The sequence below is a fragment of the Linepithema humile genome, chromosome 4 (genome assembly GCF_040581485.1).
Source record: "Linepithema humile isolate Giens D197 chromosome 4, Lhum_UNIL_v1.0, whole genome shotgun sequence".
NCBI classification, from domain to species: Eukaryota; Metazoa; Arthropoda; class Insecta; order Hymenoptera; family Formicidae; genus Linepithema; species Linepithema humile.
In genome coordinates this window covers 1,438,749-1,452,302 of record NC_090131.1, presented here as the reverse complement: position 1 = coordinate 1,452,302, position 13,554 = coordinate 1,438,749, and the positions used below count along the sequence as shown (strand labels likewise).

The 13,554-nt window shown below is 29.5% G+C and overlaps 3 protein-coding genes across 8 annotated transcripts; 2 read left to right on the top strand and 1 right to left on the bottom strand.

Annotated features, from left to right (window-relative positions):
• The first annotated feature begins 303 nt into the window (after positions 1-303).
• Positions 304-3,045, top strand: RpS24 (ribosomal protein S24). 3 transcript variants are annotated; one of them, XR_001100773.2, is made up of 5 exons: positions 304-412; positions 754-822; positions 939-1,262; positions 1,954-2,027; positions 2,921-3,045. XR_001100773.2 is itself a non-coding variant. In XM_012367028.2 (4 exons), exons 1-4 carry the CDS (start codon positions 410-412, stop codon positions 2,921-2,923), a joined length of 399 nt encoding a protein of 132 aa, XP_012222451.1. In that variant the 5' UTR covers positions 313-409; the 3' UTR covers positions 2,924-3,045. The 3 variants fall into 3 exon arrangements, 2 of the variants coding, with proteins under 2 accessions (XP_012222450.1, XP_012222451.1); XM_012367028.2 differs by lacking the exon at positions 1,954-2,027 and having other exon boundaries at positions 313-412; XM_012367027.2 differs by lacking the exon at positions 2,921-3,045 and having other exon boundaries at positions 308-412; positions 939-2,028.
• On the bottom strand, positions 2,718-5,522 carry LOC105672232 (uncharacterized). Of its 2 annotated transcripts, none has more exons than XM_012367026.2 (3): positions 5,177-5,522; positions 4,427-4,639; positions 2,718-4,042 (listed from the first exon to the last, which is right to left on the bottom strand). In XM_012367026.2, exons 1-3 carry the CDS (start codon positions 5,250-5,252, stop codon positions 3,315-3,317), a joined length of 1,017 nt encoding a protein of 338 aa, XP_012222449.1. In that variant the 5' UTR covers positions 5,253-5,522; the 3' UTR covers positions 2,718-3,314. The 2 variants fall into 2 exon arrangements, with proteins under 2 accessions (XP_012222449.1, XP_012222448.1); XM_012367025.2 differs by having other exon boundaries at positions 2,718-4,111; positions 5,177-5,518.
• Positions 5,523-6,491: 969 nt separating this feature from the next.
• Positions 6,492-13,366, top strand: LOC105672230 (repetitive organellar protein-like). Of its 3 annotated transcripts, XM_012367022.2 has the most exons (4): positions 6,492-6,625; positions 6,824-6,986; positions 8,521-8,691; positions 9,162-13,366. In XM_012367022.2, the coding sequence occupies exons 2-4, from the start codon at positions 6,966-6,968 to the stop codon at positions 11,868-11,870; spliced, it is 2,901 nt and encodes a 966-aa protein (XP_012222445.1). In that variant the 5' UTR covers positions 6,492-6,625; positions 6,824-6,965; the 3' UTR covers positions 11,871-13,366. The 3 variants fall into 3 exon arrangements, with proteins under 3 accessions (XP_012222445.1, XP_012222444.1, XP_067209236.1); XM_012367021.2 differs by lacking the exon at positions 6,492-6,625 and having other exon boundaries at positions 6,670-6,986; XM_067353135.1 differs by lacking the exon at positions 6,492-6,625 and having other exon boundaries at positions 6,670-6,986; positions 7,082-8,691.
• Positions 13,367-13,554: the final 188 nt, after the last annotated feature.

Genomic DNA, 13,554 nt, shown 5'->3' with positions numbered 1-13,554 from the left:
GATCCACTCGTCTTGCTGGTAACAAAGTTACAAGGTTGATAATAGTTTGTGTTTATATCGTTTATATATTATAATTAAAAAAAAACATCTTATTATTTTTTAATACAAACTGGTTTTTTCAGCAATTTTTTTCTAAATTGGAAAAACAATTGTAAAGAAAATATAAATTGATCTATAAATCTATTGATGTATACGAAACAATTGCGATAAATTATTTTCTTAAGATATAATAATAATTTTAGATTGTTTAAATTGTAATGAATGGAAAATTGAGAATATTTGATTTTTACTATTTTAAAAAGTGTGACGGATGTGACGTCAGGCACACAATCTTTAGGACACATCACTGTAGATGGCGATACATAGCCTCACGCGTTTCTTTTCCCAAGCGGTACGATAATTCAGCAGGATGGTGCGTAATTTATATCGAGAAATTTTACATTAATCGTCGAATAAAACGTGCAGTGTTTAATTAAATACTTGACAATAATTTCTAATAAAGTGCATATCATATGTATGACATTTAAAAAATGTTAATTGAAGTTGTCAAAATCAGTACAAATGTGCTGCAAGACATAACCTAATTTAAATACACATTTATAATCTTGGAAAAGTTTTAAAGCAATAATAATTTAATAAATTGTTACTTGGAATTCACATTGTTTATTAATAAAATTTGTAGTATTCTCCGATCTAATTTGATATGTTTAAAATATTTGTCAACAAATAACCTAACTCATGTTTTGATTATAGACGGAAGGTACAGCTACTATCAGAACAAGGAAGTTCATGACTAATCGGCTTCTATGCCGAAAACAAATGGTAAGTGTATGAGCAATATCTGCAATTTTCATATTTATTGTCTAATTAAGAGTTCATATTGAACATGCTATTAATAATGATATATATACAATTTTGTGTATAAATTTTCTTTACAGGTTGTGGATGTAATTCATCCTGGCCAACCATCAGTTCGCAAAACTGAAATACGTGAGAAGCTAGCCAAAATGTACAAAGTAACCCCAGATGTTGTCTTTGTGTTTGGCTTTCAAACCAATTTTGGTGGAGGCAAATCTACTGGATTTGCGCTTATCTATGATACTTTGGATTATGCAAAGAAATTTGAACCTAAATATAGGTTAGCAAGGCATGGTCTCTTTGAGAAACAGAAACAAACCAGAAAGCAGCGTAAAGAACGTAAGAACAGAATGAAGAAAGTCAGAGGTACTAAGAAGAGCAAAGTTGGAGCAGCATCTAAGAAGGTAGGCAAACTAATATAATATTTATATCAGCAAAAGACAATATATTTATTGCTCTATTACTTGAATGTTAATGTTATAATTTTATTAAAAAATTCTTCATTCTTTCTTATTACTCATGCTTCTCAATACTATATTTAACTTATTTTATGCATGAAACAATTAGTTCTTTTAAATTACCGGCTTTGGCTTAAATGTTACGTCAAAATTATAATTGGCTTTAAATTATGTATTCTATCTGTGATATGAGAATTTCTGTATTTTCATTCAGGTAATTTTAATTTTAATTTATTATTTAGTAAAATCAGATAGTTGATACATTAATGAATATTTTTTACAATTTAATGCACATAACAATTACATTTTTTATATTATACAACAAATAACTGTAATTATTGATAAAATTTATTTTTTTTTAAAGAAATATTTAATAGACTCCTAAAATTTCAATAGTTTAAAATATTTTTTGTTTTTTTATAATCAGATTTTTTAAAATAATTGTGTATATAATATATGACATCTTTTTTATGTAAGCAAATAATGAAATTGATAAAAAAAATATATTTTTTTTACTGTGCATACTATGAATTAATTTAATAATGATGTCATGGGAAATTCAAAAATAAAATTACTTTTTGTATCATTTTTCTGTTATGCATGCTACGGTGGTATACGCTTATTATTCACGTTCTAGGGAAGGAAGTAGACAAATGATCATCATTTGCACTACAAATTTCTGGAGAGGCAGTATCTTTATGCTTGATCAGGGTCAGCATGCAAATCTTTAAGTTTTAAAATACTTTGGTTTTTTATTAATTATATGAGCATGCTGATAATTTTTTAATGCTTTTATGACAGCATTATGTTATTTTGTTTTAATTTATTTATAACACTAATTGCTAATAACAACTCTAATATTTTATATGATTAATATTTCATATATTTGTGTGTATATATGAAAATCAATGTGATTGCCTTTAAGATTATTACATTTGGATATCAATATATGTGTATGCTTGTATATTATGCAGTTTCTCAGAGTTCAATTATCTTCATGCATATATATTTTGCTATTTGATAATTTAACTCAAAGTTTGATTAATATATTATTTAACACTGATAATTAAATTATGAAATAATTAATAACGCAATTTAAAATTAAACTTTTATTATTAAAAAATTAAACTTTTTAAAAAATAATTATAGATTTTATAAATGGAAGTGTTTTCTTACAAAGAAAAACTGACAATTGAAAGCTTGCCAAATTTGATTAACTCTTTTCTTTAAACGCTTTTATTGCAATTAATTACAATTGTACTAACAAAATTATTTTATCTTATTGCAAACTACATTTTGTGTCATATACATTCTAAATTCATATATAATTAAAAGTGCAAAGAAATTTTTCAATATTTAAATAACAGATTTATTTGAATATGGAATTAAATTGTATGTGTGTTGGATATAATATTTTTTATTTAATCAACGCATTACAGTTATTACACAAGATTATGCTTTGTGTATTGATTAAAAATATGGGTGTGCTTTGCTTCTCTATGCAATGTGTATATATTATTATGTAATTCTGGTATGAGCACGTTTGATTTTAAGTAAGAGATAAATATTGAATTGGTTTGGACACAATTTTTTTTTTATTACAGTAAAAACACAAGACATCATGAAGATGAGCGCTGTTTATTCAACATCAACGTAAATGTTATTATCACGAAATAGCTGTAATTATGATAAGTTTTACGGAATAAACGTGTAATCTTTTTGATGGAAATTTTTTGTTGCACTTTACTTGATACTTTATGAAAGTATTGTTTAAAAAATAATACAAAATTAACACTTTTGTCATCATCATCCTTAATGCATAAAAATAAGCATTATCCAAATTAAACGATTTTTTCCTAATTTCCTTTCCAATGTTGTTCTTAATTACTGCATTATCATATGTTTACAACTGACTCATTTCAGAATTATATTTGATAATTGAGCATATTGAATTACATCCCACACACGAATTCCTTTTCCTATAAGAAATGAAACATATCAAAATATGACTTCGGCAGATGCTGGACGAGGTTTCCTCGTGGTACGTTTATCAATAGTCTCATTGTCTTCTATTCGCTTATTTAAAACAGGTAAAGTTAGTTCAGTGGATGTTGCAGGTGACTCGGTAGTAGTAGTGTTTACAATTCCTTCAGTGGACATCACAGTTGATTCACTGGCAATAGTAGTAAACGGTACATTCAATTCAGTGGAAATCACAGTGGTTGGGACAGTTGATTCCATGAAAATTGGCTCAGTGGACATTAACGTTGTTTCAGCAGGTACGGTAACTGATTCATTATTTATTAAAACTGATTCGCTAGAAGTTAAAATTTCTTCAGTTGGCGTTAAAATCGATTCCGTAGAAGTTACAATCGGTTCTGTAGGAGTTACAATAAACTGGGTAGTGAGTTGAATCGGTTCAGTAGAAATTACAGTGGATTCAGTAGTCACAATTGATTCGGTAGAAGTTGAGACTGGTTCAAGCGGAATAACAGTCGTTGGTCGTGATGTGGTCGATTGAATCCTTGGCGTGGTCGATTGAATCCTTGGCGTGGTCGATTGAATCCTTGGCGTGGTCGTTGGAGGTTGCGGAGCTTCTGGCGTCCCAAATACGTTTGTTTTAGACCAATCTATTCCCAAGATTGGAGGTACAGGAAGGTTTGACAACAAAGGTTTCATGTCCCACTCATCCGAATCACTATCCGAGTTGTAGTCATTCCCTGTAACTTTCCGGATGAGGTACCAGTTACCAATTCGCACGCCCCAATCTTGATTTGAGTCGAAGGATAAGCTAGCTATGAAAAATTTGTAAAATAAAGTTAAATCAAGATTTAAAAATTGCTCGGAAAGCAGAAACTGTGGAAGTCTTCGACAGAATTGGTACTGTACACAATGCTAATTGCGTATCTTGGACGACATTTGCGAATGACGCATCATGCAAATCATTGAAATTGCAATACTTTCAATTATGTACCGTAGCGAAGCATAAACACATGATTTAGCATCCAGGGCGGCATGTGTTTCAGCTTTATAATGCAATAAAAAAATTGAAAGAAAATACTAAGTATTCTGATTAGAAGTTCTCTTTCATATTACTAAACATTGCTTACACAAATCCAAGAACAAGCCTGGATAACTCGATATTCGACTTTCTAAAGTCTTATCGATGTTTAAAATATCCTGTGGTGATAAACGTGGAGTTGGACTATCATTGCCGAACCAATCTTGCCATTTTTCCACGACTCGATTCTTGAGTACTCTGAGCCAATCTCGTATCGTGTCTCCAAATCCGGCTGATCGATGTCCACCAAGACCTGCACCATCTGCGATAAATATTTTAATTGAGCAAAGTGTAGAAATGTTACGATAATAGGATTCGTTATAGAACACTGCAATTGAACAGTGTACATGTTTCAGTTTGCTATTTTCGAACTGTTTTTCAGTCTCTGTACCTTTAGTCTTTACATTTACTCAAGGATTTGAATATTTTATATTAATTATAAATCTTATTGATGTTGTTTAATACTTGTAAGTTCCATATATCGCACGATTTTCACTTAAAGATATTAAATTAATTTTAGTAAAATACTTTAATATCCACACTCAATTTAACAACACAGTTTTAGTTTTACGTGATATTAGAAATTGTATCTATTTTATTATAATTAAAGAAATTCAGAGCAACAATCTTTAATCCACTATTTTGAAAAATTTGAAAAACTTATGTATGTTTAATTTATCAACTTCATTTTAAACAACTTCATGTTGATAATCCCAATCCTGCACTATCCTGTACTAATTCCTATTTTCCTCTGTATTAGATCAATTTAATATAAACAACTGTCCGCACTGTACACCACCTCTATCAAAAATCGGTGTCGATGTAGTTAGTTGGCAGACAAGGAAAAACAGCAACAATACACCGAATAGTCGCATTTTACGATCGGACAAACAATGCTACTCTGCGTGCGATTGTGGAAGCGCGTGCAGCTTTATATTCCCTCCGGCGGAAGTAACATGGCATGACAATCTCGTTAGTGTCACAATTTTATCAAGAATCAAGCTAGATCCGCACGAATAATATCGTCAAACAGCATCGGCCTTGTTCGTCCTGATCTTAATCTCTCAATGGGTTGACCTCCGTTATTTCCACGACATATAACTTATATTCAATATTGGTACAATGCGCGCGACATACAGCAAGATGAACAATCACTTATTCTGCGAACCTGAAGTTGCGGTATCATGCTATTGTGTTGTGTTACGTATGAACACAAATTACATACGCTTATGCGCGATTACTCAGGTAGGTGGAACCAGCCAGCCTTAAGCGGGCCATCAATTGATTGCGCACTGTTGCGCACCTTTAATTTACAATTTATACAGTTTACACGGGTTTTTACTGTTACGCTTATCCGCAGTTTTAACATTAGAAAGATTATTTTACGTGCACATTTTTAAGATGTAATTTTGAATTGATAATGTAGAATAGCACATACATCACAAACTAAGAATTATATTGAAATTGTGCCATTATTCCGCGGATTTGAGATAATTTTATAATGAATATTAATACGATTATCATAATTATTTTTTTATAAAGATTAACTATTTCTTCTTCTAATATGGACAATCCGATCTGGATTATCTGACATGGAGTGCATCAAAAATTTTACATTGTGAATTCGGGATTAAGATAATAATAATGTAATATTTTTTGCATATTAAGTATAATTAATTATAATTGTAACTATTATTAAATACTATATCTTTTTTAATTTTATCAATGTAAACCAGAAGAAACGGCAATTTACTCTACAAGAACCAAATATTTACAGTTAAAGCATTGCATAATAGGAGCATAAACATTTTATTTATTATAATTGCATTACAATTTGTATTATATTCTAATATGATTGTAATTTTAGATGTTTTTAAATGGATTATATATACGAGATAAAATCAGAAAGAGCCTTAATGCACATCCTATGCATGGATATTTAGAACATATTCCGGTATAAATACCTGTTGTAAAATCAGAATTATTAGGTAAAAAATATAAGATTTAATATGAATCAGATGCTTTGCATGCATCTAGAAGTCTATGAGTCATATTTTAATGGTTGACTGTATGAGATCGGTAATGGGATGCTACAAGAGCTATTTATTGCTCATCCTACAACTTGTTTAACGTGATTTTTGGCACAAATGCCGAGTGCCGAGCAGACTTATAAAGACACGTTTTACCCAACTTTATTTCGTATATTACTTCGATGGAATTAAATTGAGAAGCAAAATCATAGCGCGAAGTACGTTTGCCGCTTTTACTATTTCTACAATAAAAAATTTCCGGACCCTACGCATTAGTCGTAGTTGCCTGAAACAAGGCGAGACAGCTTGGCGTGCTGCACGACAGACGCAAAAGTGAACTCGTCCAGAGCGGTTAAGAACACTCCGCGTTCGCAGCTTTACCATAATTTTTGACTCTTATACTTCTCAAATTTCAGTCTTCTAATTAGTCACGCATCATCTCCATCTCTCAAGGATTTCTTATTGTGCGCATGAGTCTGACATAAAGCAACGAACATTAGTCAATCTGGAATCGGATAGCGAAATCGGGTTATGGTTCTACAGCGGCGTACGAGATAAATGGATTCGTCAAAGCTTCAGGTAAACAATTCTAGCAAGTTATGTATATTTCTCATCAATGCAGGATCGATTTGTGTCGTAAAACGTAGATTGCATCGATATTATATGCATTTCAGAAATCCCATGTTTCCTGTACAGCTATGATATTGTAGGAACATGTTTGGGTTATGCTATGTGGAACAGGTGACTGCGTTCTAACAATCATAAATTGTAGATCATGTTGCGCAAAAACCTCTGGTAAACCTAAATACGAAAACATTCATGTAAAATACGTAAAAATAAAGTAGAATATAAAATTCCACAAAATGTATAACATGTCCCAATAAACATGGACTCGTCCGATTTCAGTCTACACTATCCAATCATATCAGAACGCAGTGGCGGAACAATAAGTGTAAGGGCCCAATACTCTATAACATTAATTTGATCTAAAAAGAGAGAAAATCCGAAGTAATACACTTATTTAACAGTTCACATAGCATAGCTTAAACTACAAAGCAAATTTTTGAAACTTATTTATTGAATATTATTAATAATATATGAAAAATTTGTCTAATGATATAATTCATTTAATAGTTAAACTATTTAGTTAAAGAATCTAAATATATATATATAATTAAGTCAAGATGAAAGTGTTTCTAATTGTTCTTGAAAATCTTATTAAAATATATAAAATATTAAAAATATCCATTATGCTAATATAGGAAGTGTTTAGGAATCAGATTGTATGTTGTTGATTACCTTCAATCATGTCCCTTTCTAGCATAGGGTTTTCCTTCAGATCAATGTTTAGAAACGATGTTGGTATACAATTTTAATTCATCGATTGACAAGGACTTAAGATAGATACTAGTTGGATCGATTAATGTTGATTAAGTGTAATGAATTATGATAATTTTAATTATCTAACATATCTTTAATATTTTGTAATAAAATTTGGGAATTCTATTACACCTCATATTGTAGTTGTTTATCAACTTAAAACACATAATGTGTATATCACAATTAAGATATAAGATTGCAAGAGTTCTCACATATTCAGGAGAACATCCCTATTTTACTGATTTCAATAATTTTGTTATATTCTTGTATCTAATGTATATTTTGTTTCTATATTTTTCACTCCTTTTAAAACTTAAACTACCTAATACCTACTATCTAATATTACATGCAAAGTGAACAAGAGGATAAAGTTTTAAGTTTTTTTAGGAATAAGCCTAAAGTGAATCCAGGTACTCTTTGGGTCAATATTGTGTCCAGCACTGGTCGCCAGTAACCATGCTGAGTCGGGTTGAAACTCAGCACAAGTGAGTCTCTCCTATCCAATAAGGATGAGAGACATGTGTACAAACAAGAGAGAACAATATGGGATCGTAGTACGTTAGACGGAGAAGGCATTTTAGTGATCATGTTGAGAGGGGCAGAGAAAGGGACATGCAGGGTTTAGCAGATAGAGAAGCCACTGAGACTTGTCGAGGCCGCTAGCACAGTCTATGAACAACAACCTTGCCAATGTGTTCGTTAAAGATTTGAAACATAGAATATTTTATCGCAGATCACATCCTGCTTCGGGATGGCCGACGATACAACAATTGCCCACGAGGACAACGATAACAACGGTTGCATGGCGTCACTGCCATCGCCTCCTCTCACCGTCTTCGAAATTGAGTGTAAACCAGAACCATGCTCCAATTTAAATAATTCGATCGAGGATTTCTCAACATTTGTAAGTTGAGATTAAATTGAAGTTGTTAATTGTTTTTCCAAAGTGCTTCGTGCTGTGTATGTTTGTGTCACATGCTTATCGGATGTGGTATATGTTCAATTCAATTCATCATACTTTACCACTTTTTTCATGCTATATTGATTGATTACATTGATGAAAACATGTTGATATTTTTATTTATTATATAATATTCGAATAATACTGTCCATTCAATAGTTTAAAAAAAAAATGAGAATAGATGTGATAAAATTGTTATTATTGTAGTTATATTATTAACTTTTTTTTTCAAATTAGGTCATTTTTTTATTCACATTTTGTTTCATGAAAGAATAACTCCAAATTTAATCTGTTGTTCTTAGATTATGTTGTAAAAATCTAATCGTAGTGTAAATTTTATGCTAGTTTTTAAAATTTTTTTAACATTTAATTTTTTACAATAAAAAAAATTAAAAAATAATATTTTTTTACAGGATGAATCCTCAACATTATACATTCCGGTAACTACACCTACAATAAAAAATCCAATTGTTTTGTTAGAAAGATGTGATAAAATTTGGGAAACATTACAGTTAATAAAGACTGTACAAATTGACAACTCAACAACAATAAAAATTGAAGAGGATTATAATGAAAATGAAAAAGAGAAGGAAACGCAGGCAGAAGTAGAGGAACAAGTAGAGGAACAAGTAGAGGAACAAGTAGGAGAACATTCAAATGAAGCTGTACAACCTATATCCTATAGGAAGCATCAACGAGCATTGAGAAATAAAATAGTGCCATTACCTTTCAAGTTTTCTGTTCAAAGAACAAAGAAGTTATTTCCTTGTGAAACATGTGGTAAACAATATTTGGAAAGACGGTCCTTAAGAAAACATTCAGAAAGAATACATGGAATTATTCTCCCATTACAACGTAAATATAAACGTGCTAATAAGATTTTAATTCCTAAAAGGAATTTGAACGATATCAATTCGGTCGCTAGCGAAAAAAGTGATAATTCGAAAAAACGTGATTATAACACAGATTCATATAGAAAGATTACTGCAGAAACAAAACTTAAGAGTGTGGAAAGTATTGCTCAACAATCTACTCTATCGAAACGATTTGTTCGTTGTGCGTTATGTCAACAAAAAGTAATGTCTATAAGAAAACATTTGACTCATTATCACAAAATTGGTGGTTCTTCAAGTATGATGGAACAGTTAGAATCGTCGTTAATAATTGAAAATAAAAAATTACCTAAAAATAAGAAAACTACATTAAAAAATATATTGTCCGGTGAACTTCCTAGTACGACACGTAATGAAGAAAATACTAGTAAAACATCTTCAGTCAAGAGAAAACAACACAATATATCATTCTACCTAAATACTACCAAAAGACTGAAGTTGGACAATGAGCGTTCATTTGTTAGTAATATGCCTACTACTGCGCAACAAAAGTTTAATTTAAATGTTACATCATACAAATGTGACATTTGCTTAGGAATGTATTCATCTGCTCATAGTTTGTACAAACATAAACGCAATCATCTTTATCGTGGAGAAACTAAAGAAAATTTTCATAAGTTTAAATGTAGATATCTTAATTCGCCATTAAATAAGAGATATAAATTATTGAAATCTTCAACTGATACCACTGTAAACAATATTAGTAATGATATAAATAATTCCAAGTCCAAGACATTGTTAGGTCAAAACAGCAAGACTTCTGACGATAATCGAATAGCTCATTACAACGGAACAAGAAGAAGAAGAAATAGCAATGAAACTACTTGCATATGTGGAAGATCATTTCGAAATCCTCATACTTTATTTGTTCATAAAGAAAAATGTAAATTATGTATGCAGGAAGATCAACTAGAACAGCTGAGTGATGATAGAGATTCTACAAACGGTATTAGCATAACAATTAAGAAACGAAATGATTCCTACGAGATAGTTGGTAAAGATAATGATAATGAAAATGCACTCCAAGAATCTATTCCTGTCGATGGAGATGTTTCATCTAATATACCTGACACGTTCAATTCTATTCTCAAAAGTACTGATGCATCGACTACACAAGAAGAATTAGATTCGTCCAAATCATCTAATTATAGTAAAGATCATAGCATTTTGAAGTTACAGGTTACAGAAGAAGATGTGATCATCGACATCGAAGATGATGTACAAATTGATGTTGATAAGAATAATACAGCGCGACAAGTAGTTATGCAAGAAGATGATAAAAAGTGTTCATCAAAGCAGCAAGATAAGAATAAGAAGAATGTGAAGAAACAACCAGTTTTTGATCAAGTCTGTACTTTGAGAGAAATGTGTCAAGAAGTTCTTGACGTTCTTGAGAAGCCCAAAATCGATGCAGTAGGAAACAAAACTCAAGAAAACAACCAGATTAATGATAAAAATCAAGATGTACATCAGGAAATGCATCAGGAAAATAAGAGAGCATTAAGATCTTCAGATAGACGTCGTCAAAGTACCAAAAAAGAGTTCGATTATTCATACGATGGAATAAAAGTTGGTACATTTGATCCATTATCGGCATGTGGATATTGTGATGAAGAGTTTGACATGATCAATTCATACGATAATCACGAATGTACTGTTAAAGAGGGAAAAACATTCGATGAATTTTCATTACAATTAGTGTGTTTTTATTGTAAAGATATACTAAATAATTATAGCGACTACGACAAGCATATAAAAGTCAAACATTTTGATAATGCTTATCATTGTTACCAATGCACCGAACGATTCACGACTGATAAAGCACGACTACATCATTTTCATAGAGAGCACAATGATTCGTTTTGTAGATTTTGTAATAAAAAGATGTCTATTTCAGTGAAAATTTTACACGAAGGTTATCATCTAGGTTTCGGCTATCCCTGTCATAGATGTAAAAAAGCTTATACGCTGAAAAGAAATCTCTCTTATCATACATCAACGATACATGCGAAAGAAGCCGATAATCTAATAACTTGTAGCATATGTTTGAGATTCGTGAAACTTAAAACTTTCCGACGTCATATGAATAATCATAAGCATAATGCATGTCATTTTTGCGGCAAATTATTCTCGAATAGAACAGGTTTAGAACTCCATACTTTGATACAGCATGGTACACATTCTAAATTGAAAGGAATAAAAAAAAAGAGCTACTGCAATAGAAAATAGTAAACAAATTATTCATATTATTTTTTGTCTAAAGAAGATAATGTACAGACTGTTTAAGAAAGGCTCAGGACTCTGAAGTTTCTCTAAACTATGTAAAAAAAACGTTTAATCAATGTAATCTGATATATATTATATATGAATAAAAAAAGTAAAAGTATTGTATATGAACAAAACGGACTAATATAAAAATTAATATTAGACATAATTATATCTGTTTTATTTCCAATTACATTTAATTAATTACCGATGCAGGAAATTATATATATGCTACAATAATATTTAATATATATAATCAGATTTTACTTTTAACAGTTAGCATATTAATGTATCCATAAGTGCGCATAAAATTAGCGACTAAGGATACAGATAGTCCGTTATTTTTATATGCAAAATATTCATATTTTACTGTATTTATGTATAGTTTGTGTAATACTAATATTTTATGAATTTTATAATCCAAACATCACAGAATACACTTTTTGTTTTACATCAATATTTAAATTAATCAAATTAAATTTTTAATATGCTTTCTTGATGTTTTTATATTGTCTATTAACTGTAATATTATATAAAACATTAGAATTACACAAGCAATATTACACAACTAGATTTATAATTAATATCCTATATAACTGAAGACAAGATGTACCTTGTAAGTGATGTATATTTTGGTCGTTTATTAAAAAGTAGTTTGTTCACACATCTAATAAAGGCAAGCGTTTATTAGATGTAGTATTGTAATGATATTTCTTGATAATTTAAACTTTAAATTTTCATTATTAACATTTATTATAGAGTTAACTGATGCTGACAAAAGAAAAACGATCAACATAATACATTTAATAACACATATGATTACATAAAAGTGTTAAAAACATTTGATCATATATAATTTATTTTTAAAAGATTGTTGAAAACCAAAGGTATCTTGATACATGAGATATCATGTGCTATTACTTTTTTAAGATTTGTGTATTTTTAATTTTGTGAGATTTAATTCATAATTTTATGCGTTATATTATGATATCTATATTATAGCGAAGTTAATTTTCCTGCATTGTTAATTAATGCTTTAATTTGAAATCACAATTTTAAAATGTAGGTATAATTCTATTATTAAGTTGCAATGTGTGTTTTACACTAGCAATTACTTTATCAATATATCAGTTAGGAGTCATATGGTTTTTATATTTTATAATGTTAAAACCGATTATGTGAATAATAAAATTTGTTTATGGTTTTATATATGTTGTAGGAATATTTACTTTTAAATAATATACGGGTTGTAAACAATTAAATTTAACAAACAGTTTTACATATATTTTATAATTAATATCCTTTTACATATTTTTATCTTATAATAAAATCTAATAAAGAAATTGTGAGAAGTTTTATGTGACAATCTATGTGATAATCTTTCTTTTGTGATAATCTTTTCTTTTTATCTTAAAATGTCCTAACAATTGTGTATATATTAAATATATTTATATTGTGTACATCTTGTAAAGTTGTTATTTTATATATCTAATGCAAGCATTGTCTTTCTTCTATACTAATTTATTTTCTCAAAATTTAAATGTTGATTTTTTGAATTATAAATATTAAATAAAAAAAAATATATATATATATATATATATATATATATATATAATTGAAAGTTAAATATTAATAAATTACATGAAGC